This window comes from Microtus pennsylvanicus, chromosome 4 (assembly GCF_037038515.1).
Source record: "Microtus pennsylvanicus isolate mMicPen1 chromosome 4, mMicPen1.hap1, whole genome shotgun sequence".
In the NCBI taxonomy this organism is placed as follows: Eukaryota; Metazoa; Chordata; class Mammalia; order Rodentia; family Cricetidae; genus Microtus; species Microtus pennsylvanicus.
The window spans coordinates 25312480-25326387 of NC_134582.1; the positions used below are offsets into that span (position 1 = coordinate 25312480).

The 13908-nt window shown below is 39.4% G+C and overlaps 1 protein-coding gene across 1 annotated transcript; it reads right to left on the reverse strand.

Annotated features, from left to right (window-relative positions):
- LOC142847688 (interferon-inducible GTPase 1-like) lies at positions 1-10591 on the reverse strand. The gene is made up of 2 exons (XM_075968612.1): positions 10496-10591; positions 1-4129 (listed from the first exon to the last, which is right to left on the reverse strand). The coding sequence occupies exon 2, from the start codon at positions 4106-4108 to the stop codon at positions 2849-2851; it is 1260 nt and encodes a 419-aa protein (XP_075824727.1). The 5' UTR covers positions 4109-4129; positions 10496-10591; the 3' UTR covers positions 1-2848.
- Positions 10592-13908: the final 3317 nt, after the last annotated feature.

The window sequence follows — 13908 nt, forward strand, 5'->3', positions numbered from 1 at the left end:
AAAAAATTTATTTATTTATTAAAGATTTCTGTCTCTTCCCCGCCACCGCCTCCCATTTCCCTCCCCCTCCCCCAATCAAGCCCCCCTCCCTCGTCAGCCCAAAGAGCAATCAGGGTTCCTTAATGTGTGTTAAATTACCAGATAATATATAGATAAAAGAGAAATATTAACAGAAAATGTACTCTATGCTGTACTCATTTATAAGGAAAAATATTCATAGCATGAGTCAAGAAAGCTTTCTTGAATTCAGAAAAATCTCATTTCTAGCTGATCTAGGCATAAATTCAAGACAATCTAGATTCTATACTGAAGTCTCTAATACATTGATTGTGAATGTAGAGAATAAAAGGGAAACCAGATAAAAATACACCAAGTTCAAAACCTAGAGTTCTTTAAAAAGTCCAGGTTAGTTTATATCACTTGAAATAGAAGATACGTATATAGCAACTTCTCAATCCATTTTACTATCTTTATATAAGTCTCTTATATATTGCTTGAATAAGACTGGTAGAAAGGCCTACTGGCTGTTGTCCAGGTAGTTCAACAATAGCCGCCTATCAATGGAAGTTCCAAGAATCCAGTTGGATGTCTCAGCTGGTCTTCTGTATACACTGGAATCCTGAAGAAGTAGGCTCTAATGCCAGAGAAGGGATAGACTTGCCAGTGAGAGCAAGAAGGTGAATAGAAGAAATTTACTTTCTTTATGTCCTTTATATTGGCTGGCAACAGAAGGTGTAGCCCAGATTAAACACGTACCTTTCAACTTCAAGAGATCTAGATTAAAAGTGGATCTTCACACTTCAAATGATTTAGTTAATTAAAAAAAAATCCATCACTAATGTACCCAGACACTTGAGTTTTTGTTAATTCCTGACATAGTCAACTTTTCAACCAAGAGTATCCACCACTGATGCTCATTGTCCTACAAATATAACCTTTTTAAGGAAGGGAAACAAAAAGTCAGCATGACCCCAGGTTAGCTTATCCTATATTTCTGATGTGGTAAGTGAATAACAACACTTGAACATTCTCAATGATATTTCTGACAACTCATCCTACAAACCTCACACCCCAAACCAGTTAGAACACAATTCAGAAACCAGAGAGCATAAGTGTCTGTAAATACCACTGTCTTTTAGGAAAAAAATCTAATGCTAGCATTTCTGGGTCTGTACAGGAAGAGAACGTCCAGCAGCAGTGACTCCGGTTCACTGTAGACTGTAAAAACCATATGTTGAAACCCACGATCACCCAATATCAGAGAAACATGGAGCAAATGTTGTTCCCCTTAGAAGAGGCGAGGAGAGGAAACCGAGCCTGTAAATTCTATTTGTAGCCCAATGCTTTACCCAGGCTTCATTGGTCCTGAAACTCCCAATATCTTTACCATCACTTAGAGGTTCAAAAGAGCCTCACTATCTGCAGAAACAGAGTTGGAAGAAGGTTTCACTCAATAAGAACACCCTGACATTTCCTCAAACTTGCTTTGATAACCAAGGCTTATCAAAACAATAGGAAAGTCTACTGTTGTCAGAATGCTTATAGATTGGATATAGGCTAGGGTTGAGCTTCAAGACTCCAAGAATAAACAATGTTAGCATATCAACTTATAAATGTTTTGCAAAATAGATGAAATTCGTGTTGTTGTGGGATGTTCATCACAGATGACCATTCAGACATGTGTTTAAGCTAACAAAATGTCTTTTTTAGCTGGCTGGTGACTACACTGTGTGTTTGCTATCTCAGTGCAGTCCCAAGCTTTTCTCAGAGTTTTTAAGCACAAACCCACATCTGGGTTGACATACTTAGTTACCAAGAACAATTGGCCAACAGTGGAATCATAGAAGCAGAAAAGCAAGGTTTGTACATTTAATGACTTTCCTAGCATTGTGGATTTTGGTAAATCAGGCATTTGTTTTGGTTTTGGTATGAAGTTTGTTGTGTTGCCTATGTGCTAAGTTGTGTGGTCTGAATGGTACTTCCATCATAGTGTCAGCTGTGCTAAGGTCTGTGAGCCTGTTAAAATGTTAAAATACATGCTAAAATGGAGAACTTTAAAGACTTGCTGAATCAAATATGTTATAGGAATGTTGGTTGTAATTATTAAAATGTTTAGTTTAAATCTAGCTGTGAGCTATGACACTCAAATACGAAATGGATTTCAGGTGCTTAGATGGCTTTCTGTGGGCTCTGTGGATCTGAACTGAGGTCGTCAGACTTGCAAGGAAATTGAGCCATCTCTCCAGCCCAGTTATGGCTTTTCCTGTGGTATTACTATGAAGAGAGGACATAAGTGTGAAACTCAAGGTTATAGAGGAGTCGCAGCAGCAGCTGGGGGCAGCTAGTTCACTCCACCCACAGTAAGAAAGCAGAGAGCAATGCATGAGTGCAGGTGTGCTGCGGCTTAGCCTCCCTTTCCATATACACAGTCAGGGATCAGCAGCTAGGGAATGGGACCACCCACAGTGGGCAGTGCTTCCTACCTCAATTAACATAAGCAAATTAGTTCCCCAAGTACAAGTCCAGAGATTCATCTCCCATGTGATTCTAGAGTCTGTCGATCAAACCACCCATCACAATGTTAAAAATAAAAATTGGTGTTGATTTATATGACATAAATTCAGATAAAAGGGCAATTCATATATCTTAGCGTTTATTGAAAGTGAGTAGATGTTTTTAGCTTTAAGCATATTTAATCCCCTTGCAACAGCTAATGTAGATATATGATCACTAAGTGTGAATAAAGTTTAGAAGGCCTGAATAACCAACCCATTATATTGTTTTGCAATATCAGTGTCCTTTTTTTTCTGTCATTGATTCTGATTTTTGACAGCTACAAGATTTTAGCCTAATCAGAAACCAAGTTATTTTTTACACATATCTCTCGAAGGAGAACATTAGCGTCATCTGTCACCATGTCAAGGAAACAAAATTTCAGGAAAAACAATTCTTTAACATAAACATTCTTAGCAAATAGGTGCCCGTTAGTCAAACAGAACTCCTCATAAAGTCTTGAAAGCTTTTCTTGTATGGTTGTTTCTTCCTTTGTAGTTTCAAACACATGAGGAGATTTCATCTTTGCCTTGAGCTGATCCACCAACACTCGCCATTCCTGAGCCATACCCTCCAAGGATGCATCATCCACTCCAAAGACAGTTCGATAATAGTTCATACTTTTCCTAAGATTCTCCACATCATTGCCCATTAAGAGGGTCAGTGAAGGGATCATATTGAGTACGCCAGTTGCAAAGGCTTCGAGGAAAATCCTCTGCTTCAGGAACTGCCGCTTCCTTTCAATGGCCGCATCTGTAATATTAGGCAATGAGAGCATAAAATTGTGTCGTTTGTGTACAGGGAGAGCATTCATAATCTTGTCCATCAGGATTTGGAAATCATAGTCAGATAAGATTTTACTAGAGATCAAGAAGATGGGTGGTACTTCAACTTTATTCTCCTCAAAGGTCTTCACACAGCTGCTGCGGATCTGCTCCAGGACCTTTTCTCTGTCAAAGGTTCGTGGTTTGAATTCCTTCTCATTTTTTAAGTCAGAGTCCACCTTGGTTCTCACGAAGTAGAAATCCTTCTTCATCATGCTGATTGCTTTGGCGAGGTCTATATCATTTTTCTTAAAGCGTGTGGCAGAAACAATGATGAAGAAATCATACTCGTTGAATTTCATTTTCTCCAGATAATCTTTGGGTGGGAAATTTGTGGTTCCAATCCCAGGCAGGTCCCAAAAAACCACATTGGGAATCTTGGGGTGTGTGTAGGGATGCCTCTCCATGGTTGTTTCCACCACACCTGTTTTAGCTGCACCTTCCTCTTCATGCCCAATCCCCCTCAGGACATTGATGAAGCTGGACTTCCCTGATCCAGACTCTCCTGTCACAGCCACACTGAGTGGGGTGCTATCAATTTCTTTTAATGCATTAGTGATTGAAGAGTTTGCCCCCTGCATGTTTCCTTGCAACAGGCTTAACTCAATTGAAGCTATGGTTTCCTGAGAGATGATTTTGCTTCCTACCTTGAACTTCTTAAAATATTCTTTAAAGCTGGAGGCCAAATCTTGGTGGCGCTCATCATTAGATGAAGAGAACAGTTGACCCATGACTGTGAGCAACTAATGGCACTGAAGGAAAGAAGGAAGAGTCAGGAGGATGTTTATGAAATTTAAGATCTATCTTTTATCAAATTTCAAGTATATTGCCACATGCCATCCTTAATGATTGCAGTCCTGCATCTGATCTCCCACTGTGTTCATTTTACACATCTGAGACTTTGTGTCCTTTGACCAACATCATCCTATTTCCCTCTCCCGAAGCTTTGCCCATCACCCTGCCTTCCATCTCTATGTGTTTGGCTTCTCTAGACTTCACCAATAAGTGACACAGTAGGGCCATTCTTTCTGCAGGATCTGAGATCATCACATGAGACTTTAATGTTTTAGTCTCCATTGTGTCTTTGCAGATCCATCTTAACATTAAGTCTGCACTGTGCCTCTGTCCCATGTAGACTTCATGACCAGAGGCCCTTCACATTACAGATTCCAGTACAAATCAGCTGTATTTGGTCATGGCCTCCATTTTGGGCTGCATGACTGACTGTACCTGCTTCTTTCATTCTTTATCATCTGTGCTACTTGGCTTTTGTGAACTGTACAGTACTCATGGTATTTTCAAGAAAAATATTTTCTTCTTATTCCTCTACTTAGATCTGCTAATGGCCCCTCACACTTTCAAACCTCTGGTTTCACACAGTCCCTTATTTATCTGCTCGTCATGTCTAACTTTCTAAATTTGGTCTTTAAGTGAAGTCTTTTTATTTGAACATTTATTCATGAACCCTTCCTGATCTATAAATCTAACACTTTTCCATTAAAGAGTTGGATTGAAGGCCAATGGACAAGCTTCTTTCTAAGGTGAAATGGGACCAAACTTTGCAAAATATAATGCATATTTATATGGGGTGTAGTGCTTGCCAGTCCAGTCACCATGCCATACAGATATGTCCTAGGACCAATTTCTTTCTTTCTTTTTTTTTGGATTTTTCGAGACAGGGTTTCTCCGTAGCTTTTTTTTGGTTCCTGTCCTGGAACTAGCTCTTGTCGACCAGGCTGGCCTCGAACTCACAGAGATCCGCCTGCCTCTGCCTCCCGAGTGCTGGGATTAAAGGCGTGCGCCACCACCGCCCAGCACCAATTTCTTTTGAAGAGACGTAGCCTCCCTGAATAATTGAATCAACAGCCAAGCCAGAAAAATTCTGTTAGGGACATCACCCATCCCAATGGTTGCTTGGTACACATAGATAGTATAAGCAGGGCACCTGCTGCATTACAAATGAACACGGACAACATGTGCAGAAGACAGGAAGCTGAGTTGATATAGACAATAGCAACTCCTGGAATCTGAATTTGCCAATCTGTATTGGTGCTTGGGTTATATTCATAGGCTTGACTTCATAGATGCCCCAGTGGGAAAGAGAGAACTGGCAGGTACTAAGTCAGTTACTGTAGGAACAACAGGTGTAGATGGACATGTATAACTCAGTTCTACAGCATTCAGATTCCATGGCAGATTTTCATGCATCATTCCATAGCCCATAGAGTTCTGGAAACCAGAAAGCAGAGGCCATGAGCAAAGAGGGCTAAAAACCTTCAGGTTCCACTAGACTCTATTCCTTGGATTCATGTTAAATCTGGACACAAGAAGCTATCATGAGATGGAAAACAAGTAAAGCTACTGGCCTTCCTATAAAAATATTTGGGTACCCTGAATGCTGTAAAGCCATGTGGGATTAGCCTCCTTGTGTGGATGCTCAGATAGGACAAGAACATGTGCCAATCTGTTATTGACTAAGCAAAGCAGGTACCTTCATGGACAGATTTCTTCCTGCATTCAGTTCCTTCAAAATATCATTTTCTTTATTGTCAGCTAAAATATTATTGAGGAAGCCGGGATTTCTGAGAGGCATTTCTGTCCATCAATTTAATATTAAGCATGCTTAGGGTATATAATTCTAAAAAGAGCTTGCTTAAAAGCTGGCCTACGCCTATATGAACATCTATGGACCCCATGAAGAAAACTACCATGCTTCCTTTGCTAGGCAGTGAGTTAAAGCATCACTTTGGAAATAGCTCAATGCCTGCCTTGCCTAACTTATGTAATAAGTATTTATCTAATGTGTTATATTTTGCTTCTTTATTTTGGCTTAAGCTCACTACAAGGTGGATTAAATGCAATGAATTTCTATTGTGGTTAAACTGAAGAAGCCTGTCTCAGTAAGTATCTCAGACAGAGATAAAGCCAGGAAGGGAGACATCTCAGAAGCCCAGTATTCAGCTCTTGATTAGCCTGATGGTCCTGAGAAATCTTTTTGGCCTTTCTGAATCATAAGATGTTTTTCCACTCCGGCCAGTGTTGTAGGGCCCTTGAACCAACTCTTCAAAAGAGGTCTTAGAAGATTGGAAGAAACACTGGGTGTAATTTGTAGCTATCTAAATTGCTAACCAGGGGCACCTCAGCTTGTAAAGCAACCCCATTTTGGTTGGTGATCGTTACAGAAATTATAGTGGTTTGGTTTCCATGACTAAAACCACTTTTATCCCTAGATTCTTGCTCCCAACCCATAGATAGAGTTCTTGACTACAAGCATGCACTGTAGGCTTCTCATCAATCATGTGGCACAGACCCATAAGAAAGGATTCCCTCTTCTGCCACATGGGCTTGATCTCAGAGCCTGTGTCATGCTGTTCTCTGCCTGTCTGTCTATGGCATTCACAACCCCTTAAGAGATTCATAACAAATCTTCCCCAGTGTGCTTCTAGAATACCAGACCTGGGATCTTTCCTAATGGGACGGAGATTGAGATGGAGTTTCTCATCCTATAGAGCTACATAAAGGCATCTCAGGGGGAAAGGCTGGGATCTGTGTTTGTTTTACTGATTAGATGATTTGTGTTTTCCATGTTCCAAAAACTTCCAGATGTGTGATTTTACAACTTAGTTTTGTAAGCACCCAAGTCAAAATTTCAGGTGAGTAAAGAAAATAGTTTTCATGTTTTCAAGTTTTCCACCTTCAACAACATTCTGTTTACTCATCCTGTTTAAGGAACTACATACTGAGACAGAAGTTTTCTAATTTACTTCAACAGAAAATTAAAACTTTTAAAGAACAGATTTAAGATTGAAGCTCACTTAGAGATACTGAAAAGGTAATCAGAGCATAAGACTTAAAAAATAACCTGCAGGATACATTTTACAAATATTCCTTGGCTGTGTTATAAGGTATTTGATACAGATTTTATGTATGTATATATTGTGTTATATCTACATCCATGCTTATGCTCATATACTGCTTCCATGGCACCAAATGGCCTTGTAGAGGGGATTAAGCTAAATTGAAATTATTAGATGAGACTAAATCCTTTTTAGTGCACATGAATAAATCTTTGCAAATAACTTAGATTTGCTGGTGAAAGGCAATTTGACCTTCAGAATTATTAACGTGTGTTCTTCCTGAGCTTCTGGCTAATTGGGTTAATAATTGTCTGTTGAATATTACAATGACCTTTGCTTTCCTAAGACACATTGTGGCTGGAACTATCATAGTTAACTCTCGATAAGATAAAGTTTCTACTAAGAGACAACAGAGGCCCTAGCATAACAAAAGAAAACACAGACCTGAGCACAGTCACTGCTCAGAATGGCATCCACAGATTTGTTTTAGTGGATTAACGCCAATAAATGGTTTGAGTTAGGATTCCACTGCTTTCTAATTTAAAAGCACACAACCATTCTGTTTTGTTTTCCTGAGGTGCGAGCTGTGTAGCCTCTAGTTAAAGGAATCTCTGTGTTCTGTTCTCTGTCAGCTATAGTTAAAAGTTTTTAAAATTCCTAAGGCCAAAGCTTACTACACTGATACAAATCTAAAATTCATCTGGTTTATATCAATAAGGGTCTCTTAAGATACTGATTTTCTTTGGGTAACATTTACAAAAGTAGACTTTAACCAAAACAATATTCATCAGAACCATAAGATAAAGGTTGTGATAAGTCACAAAACATTGTGCCCAATAGCAGTTCATGGCTAGTACATAATATGTTTTTATGCACATTTATGGGATTAGATGTTTCAATACCTAAATTGGTATGCATATTTTTTATATAAATTTCTAAACTTTATGTTTCCTTAAGGCGGTAACTGTTTCTGTTTCCTGCTGACGGCTTGACTGCTGGTAGGGCCAGGCCCTCAGCCCCAGCACCGCTAGCAGCAGAGCAGAGCACGGTCCACAACAGCCACAGAGCCAGACCCTCTTCCCCACACTCAGAAAAGTGATGACTCTACAGGGTGGTGGGGTTCTGCTCAGCTCCTGGCCTGCTGGCTAGGCAAGTCCTACTGAAAAGCCAGGGTCCCCTCTGAGTTTTGTTACTGTCTGTCAAGCTGGACAGACATCCAGGTTCAACTCTCAGTCAGCCTCACTAAACCTAATGGAGGCAGTGAGGGGTGGGGTGCTGGAGTGGGGGATGGAAGGAGTGTCAGATTTAAGCTATTCTGATGGTGACTGAAATGAAGTATTTGGTAATAAAGTTGGTCACTCACAAAAGCTGACTGAACCTGGATGAAAATGAAAGTAGTTGGATCTATCAGGGCAACCATGAGCCTGAAGCCTTTGCATTTAGCCTGGGGGAAAATTACTAAGACAAAAGTTGCTGGGGATCTTTTTATAAAAGCCTCCCATCCTTTGGTTCCCATGTCTTAGTCTACTTATGCACACTCTAAGACGGTCTTGGGCCAGCAAGACTGAGCAGGCAAGGGTATATGTCCCTAAATCAGATGATGTGAGTTCTAATCCTAAGACTCACATAGCAGACAGAACTGACTTCCACACCTTGTCTTTTGACCTCCACAAGCATACTCTAGCATGTAAGTACCTAGTTCTGGTGTATGAGGACACAGAGAATGAATACATAAATATTATAAAAAACAAATAAAATGCATTGTATAAAATTCTCAAAGAACTACCGAACAAGAAAAAGAAAATAAACAAGAAAAATTTGTCTTAAATGTCTTACACAGAGTATGACCACAACAAACTATAGTGACATGAAATATTAATCAGTACAAAAGGATGCATTTTTTATTAGTGCCCCAACTTCATGATAAAACCCACCAAGTCAAAGAGGATTCCCTCATTAAAAATGGCCCTCAGCATCAAGTGCTGCTGTTTTGATAAATGGGCCAATTTCCCTCTAAATATTTTGGACTATACCAGAGATTACTGATGCTCTCAGCCTTGCTGAGACAAAGATTTTGTGGTTGTTTTTGCTTATTCCCCATTTGGATTTTTGTCTGGTTTTTAAATTTTTATTTATTTCTTTTCAGTGGTTAGTGTTTTGATGCTACCCAGTGGGTAGTCTCATAACTGGTCAAAGTGGTGAGAGTAAGTGATGGTTGAGTGCTCATTCTTAAATAAAATAGTGAACTTTTTATCAATCCTCCACCCTAACCAGGTTTAGAGAACACCGCAGAAAACAGAGAATGGGGCAGGGGGAGTGGCGTGAAATAATTTCTTCTGACTATGGCATGGCACTTGCAGGTGTAAACTCCTGGCATCTGGGGTTACCTGCAGGAGACTTACATAAGGTTTAGCTTGTTCACATTTCAGCAGGAACAAGATCAGAGGCACATGATGCCTTATCCTTAGCTTAGGATTACAAATTGGTGGGGGGAGAAAGAGTCATTTTTCTATAGAGATACGACAACTAGAAAGTTGAGCATGATCAAGTAAATAATCCCACACCAGAACAAGCAAGTGACCCTGATTAAAATCAATGGAATATTAAAAAAATGTGAAGAAGACAAAACATAGGGGCATCCATGGGAAGAGGAAGGATCCCAGAGAGAATAAGAATGGGAAAAACAGAGAAATAGTAGGTGAAGATGATCAAAATATTACAGAAATGCATTAATTTGTCATACAGAAAATACAAATATTTTTTTTTTTTAAAAACAAACCCTAAAATTGTTCTCCAGCAAAGTTACAGCAGAAGCATCCTACAGAGGGCATCTTTCACCCGAATCTAGTTTCCACTGGAGTTTAAAATAAATATCCTGAACTGGGTAGAATGGGACAAGAAACAAATACTGGGCAGTAACAAGATTGAGACACAACAATTTTCATATATTCTATAGTTATAATTCACAACACATATATACCGAAAGGCTCATTTTCCTCTAACAAAAAAACAAAACCCAAATCTAAAACAACTGGGTAAATTTTAAATAATAACCTTGTTATTTGCTTTAGGTCTATCTAAACTTGAATAATTACTTAAGAACATCTTTAAGTCAGTTCTGCCTGCCTCCAATCAAAGACCCCTTGCTTCCAAACTGAGGTTCCCAACTCTGAAGATTTCTCTCTAAATGTCTTGTTATTCACAGGCTTTCTAGGAAAGAGACAGAGGAGGGTGAGAAGTCAGATCTGAATGCCTAGTTACCAGAAAATCCTGTGTCCAGGGGATGCTCTCACTGCTCAGGACAGGAATAGTCCTCAGCTGTGCTGGAGGTCCCTCACTGGAACTCCCTCTGCTTCCTCAGCAGAAACCAGGAAGATGGGTAGCTCTTTTGTCTTGACTTTGGTCCCACCTTCAGAGTGTGCTAGCCAATCACATAGGAGAGGGGGGTCCAGTTTCTTTCCAGAATCTCCTACATTTCCGAGAACATGAAAGTGAAACTCAACATGTTTTTGTTTCTTTTCATTGATTCCACAATTCAAGGAAATGGAAATTGCAATCACAAAGTCGCATTTTAACCTAATGTTTAGCCCTTGAGAGGAGCTCCAAAATCAACTTACTAATGAGGTTAGAAGATTTTCCATGACCCATTAGAGTTTATTTTCTCTTGACCCCTGTGTGCTGGATAGTTTATGTCAACTTGACACAAGTCGTAGTAGTCTTAGAAGAGGGAACTTCAAAAAAGAAAATTTTCTTCATAAGATTGAGCTTCAGGCAAACCTGTACAACATTGTGTAAATCAGTGATTGTTGTGGGAGGGCCCAGCTCCCTGTGGATGGTGCCAGCCTTGGGTTGGTGGTCTTGGGTTCTAAAAAGGCGCAGCTGGAACAAGCCACGGGGAGCAAGCCAGTAAGCAGTATCCAGGGTCTCTACATCAACAACTGCTTCCAGGTTCCCCTCCTTCTCTAGCTCATGGTGTTTCATCACAGAAACAGAAACCTTAAAATAACATGGTAATAGGATTATGGGCTATGGTGAGAGATCTGGTGTGTTGTTTTGAGAAAGAGTGTGAAAGGACCTTGGAACTAGAAATCCATTAGGAGTTCAAAGCTTGATGACATTTTCTTTTGTAGCTTGGAAGATAGGAATGTTGAGAGTAAAGCAAACAGTGGAGGCCTAATTTGAGGAGTTCCAGAGAGAAGTTTGCAAGTCACTTAAAGACTAAAAATGAGATCTGTGGTTATGGTTAGCTGGGACTGAAGAATTAGCTGTAATTAACAAGAGCAAAGCTAATGAAGTAAGTCTTTGTTTTACAGGGACAATAGATGCTGGTCAACTGGAGCTAAGAAATTAGTGGTGATTAAGAAGAGGCAACATCACTGAGGAAAAAAATACTCTGGGGGAGTGTTCTCATGCTGGAGATTTTGATTGGGATTGCTCTGAATCTGTAAGTCTGTTTTGGTAAAATAGTTATTGTAAAAATACAAATTCTCAGAGTTGTTTTGATTTGCATTTCTCTGATGACTAAGGATGTTGAACATTTCCTTAAGTGACTTTCAGCGTTTTAGATTCCTCTGTTGAGAGTTCTCTGTTTAGGTCTGTACTCCATTTTTTTTTATTGGATTATGTGATCTTTTGGTGTCCAATTTCTTGAGTTCTTTGTATATTTTGGAGATCAGACCTCTGTCTGATGTGGGGTTAGTGAAGATCTTTTCCCATTCTGTAGGCTGTTATTTTGTCTTGTTGACCGTGTCCTTCGCTTTACAGAAGCTTTTCAGTTTCAGGAGGTCCCATTTATTAATTGTTTCTCTCAGTGTTTGTGCTGCTGGGGTTCTACTTAGGAAGTGGTTCCCACTTTCTCTTCTATAAGGTTCAGTGTGGTTGGCTTTCTGTTAAGGTCTTTGATCCATTTGGACTTGAGTTTTGCATGGTGATAGATATGGGTCTATTTTCATTCTTCTATATGTTGATATCCAGTTATGCCAGCACCTCTTGTTAAATATGCTTTCTTTTTTTCCATTTGATATTTTTTGCTTCTTTATCAAAGATCAGGTGTTTGAAGATATGTGGATTGATATCTAGGTCTTCTATTCAGTTCCATTGGTCTTCCTGTCTGTTCTTATGCCAATACCAGTACTGTAGCTCTGTAGTAGAGTTTGAAGTCAGAAATTGTGATGCCTCCAGAAGTTCTTTCATTGTGCAGAATTGTTTTGGCTATCCTGGGTTTATTGCTTTTCCATATGAAGTTGAGTACCGTTCTTTCGAGGTCTTTGTAGAACTTTGCTGGGATTTTGATGGGCATTGCGTTGAATCAATAGATTGCTCAATGTCCTATGTTTATGGCTGGAATCCACTAATGAATGAATGTTTAGAATTGGCAGTGTCAAACAGCTAATGAAGTTATTGTGTATCCTGAGATCAGATACCCTTTTATAATCAACTGATGACATTTAAATTCCTCAAAAATTCTAATGAAGAAACTAAGCAAGCATGTCATTCTGAAACTGCTAACCCTAAGTAAGGCAATTAGGTCACCTTTGAGTACACTACAGTGCTACATAGGATGTCACTGGCTCTGTTTCCAGCTGTTAGTGATAAACATACAACATTGAATTCATCCTGCAAATAAGAAGCATTTCAAATAACTGACATCTGTAGCAAACAACAAAATGAGATTACTATAAAGAGTATATGCATCGTTATTTTCCATCAGTTGGGTAAGGCTTAAATCAGACTCAGAAGATGAAAATCATTTTCTGTTCATATCTTGGATAGAAATGGCTGTTTAATTTTTAATATATTTTACAAAAAACTTTTTAGCACTTTTAGAATTCAAATTTGACTTTTGTGTTTGTGCTGTATACTCATATGTGTGTGTTTGTGTGTGTTTGTGTGTGTGTGTGTATGAATATGTGTGCCCTCAACAATACATGTACATGTGGAGGCTGTGGAGAAGCAGTCAATGTATGATGTCTTCATCACTTTCCACCTAAGTTTTTAAGTCGGGAGTCTTTCATTGATCCTAGTAACCATTGATGGATAGAGGACTGCACAGTGATCCTGCCTCACCACGCTTGGCTTTAGTGGATGTGGCAAACCTAAGTGAGGTCTTCACGCATGCAGAGCAAGTGCTTTACCACTGAGGCATCGCTGAACCCTCAACCCTCAATATTTCACTTTGAGATGAATGGTCCTACAGAGGTAGCACATGCTTTTAATCCGATATATATATAATTTAATATATTATATTAAATTTATATATATATATAATTTAATTAAAAAAATGACAAAGAGTAAGACTGGGAACATAGTTCAGTTGGTAGAGTTCAGAAAGCCCTGGTTTTATGACATCATAACATAAATCCTCTGATGCCAGCACCGGGGAGCTAGAGATAAAACAAACAGAAATTCAAGCTCATCAATTGTTACACTGCATTGCAAGGCCAGCTTAGCTGCATAAGAACGTTTGCAAAATACAAAACATGGCAGTGAATGAGGAGGAAGAATGGGTGTGTGGGTGAGAAAGGGAAAGACAGGAGAGATGGTGGGGGATCTAAGTGGAACAGGGAGGTTCATCCAAACTCCTCTCTATGGCTTCCCCATCTTCCTACATTCCTTGTGTGCACTGTTTGTGACTTGCAAGCAGCACAGAGAAGCAGTTTCAGTTTCCCATTCCT

Excerpts from the sequence above, each read along its gene's own strand:
- LOC142847688 (XM_075968612.1), bottom strand. The coding sequence starts at position 4,108 with ATGGGTCAACTGTTCTCTTCATCTAATGATGAGCGCCACCAAGATTTG.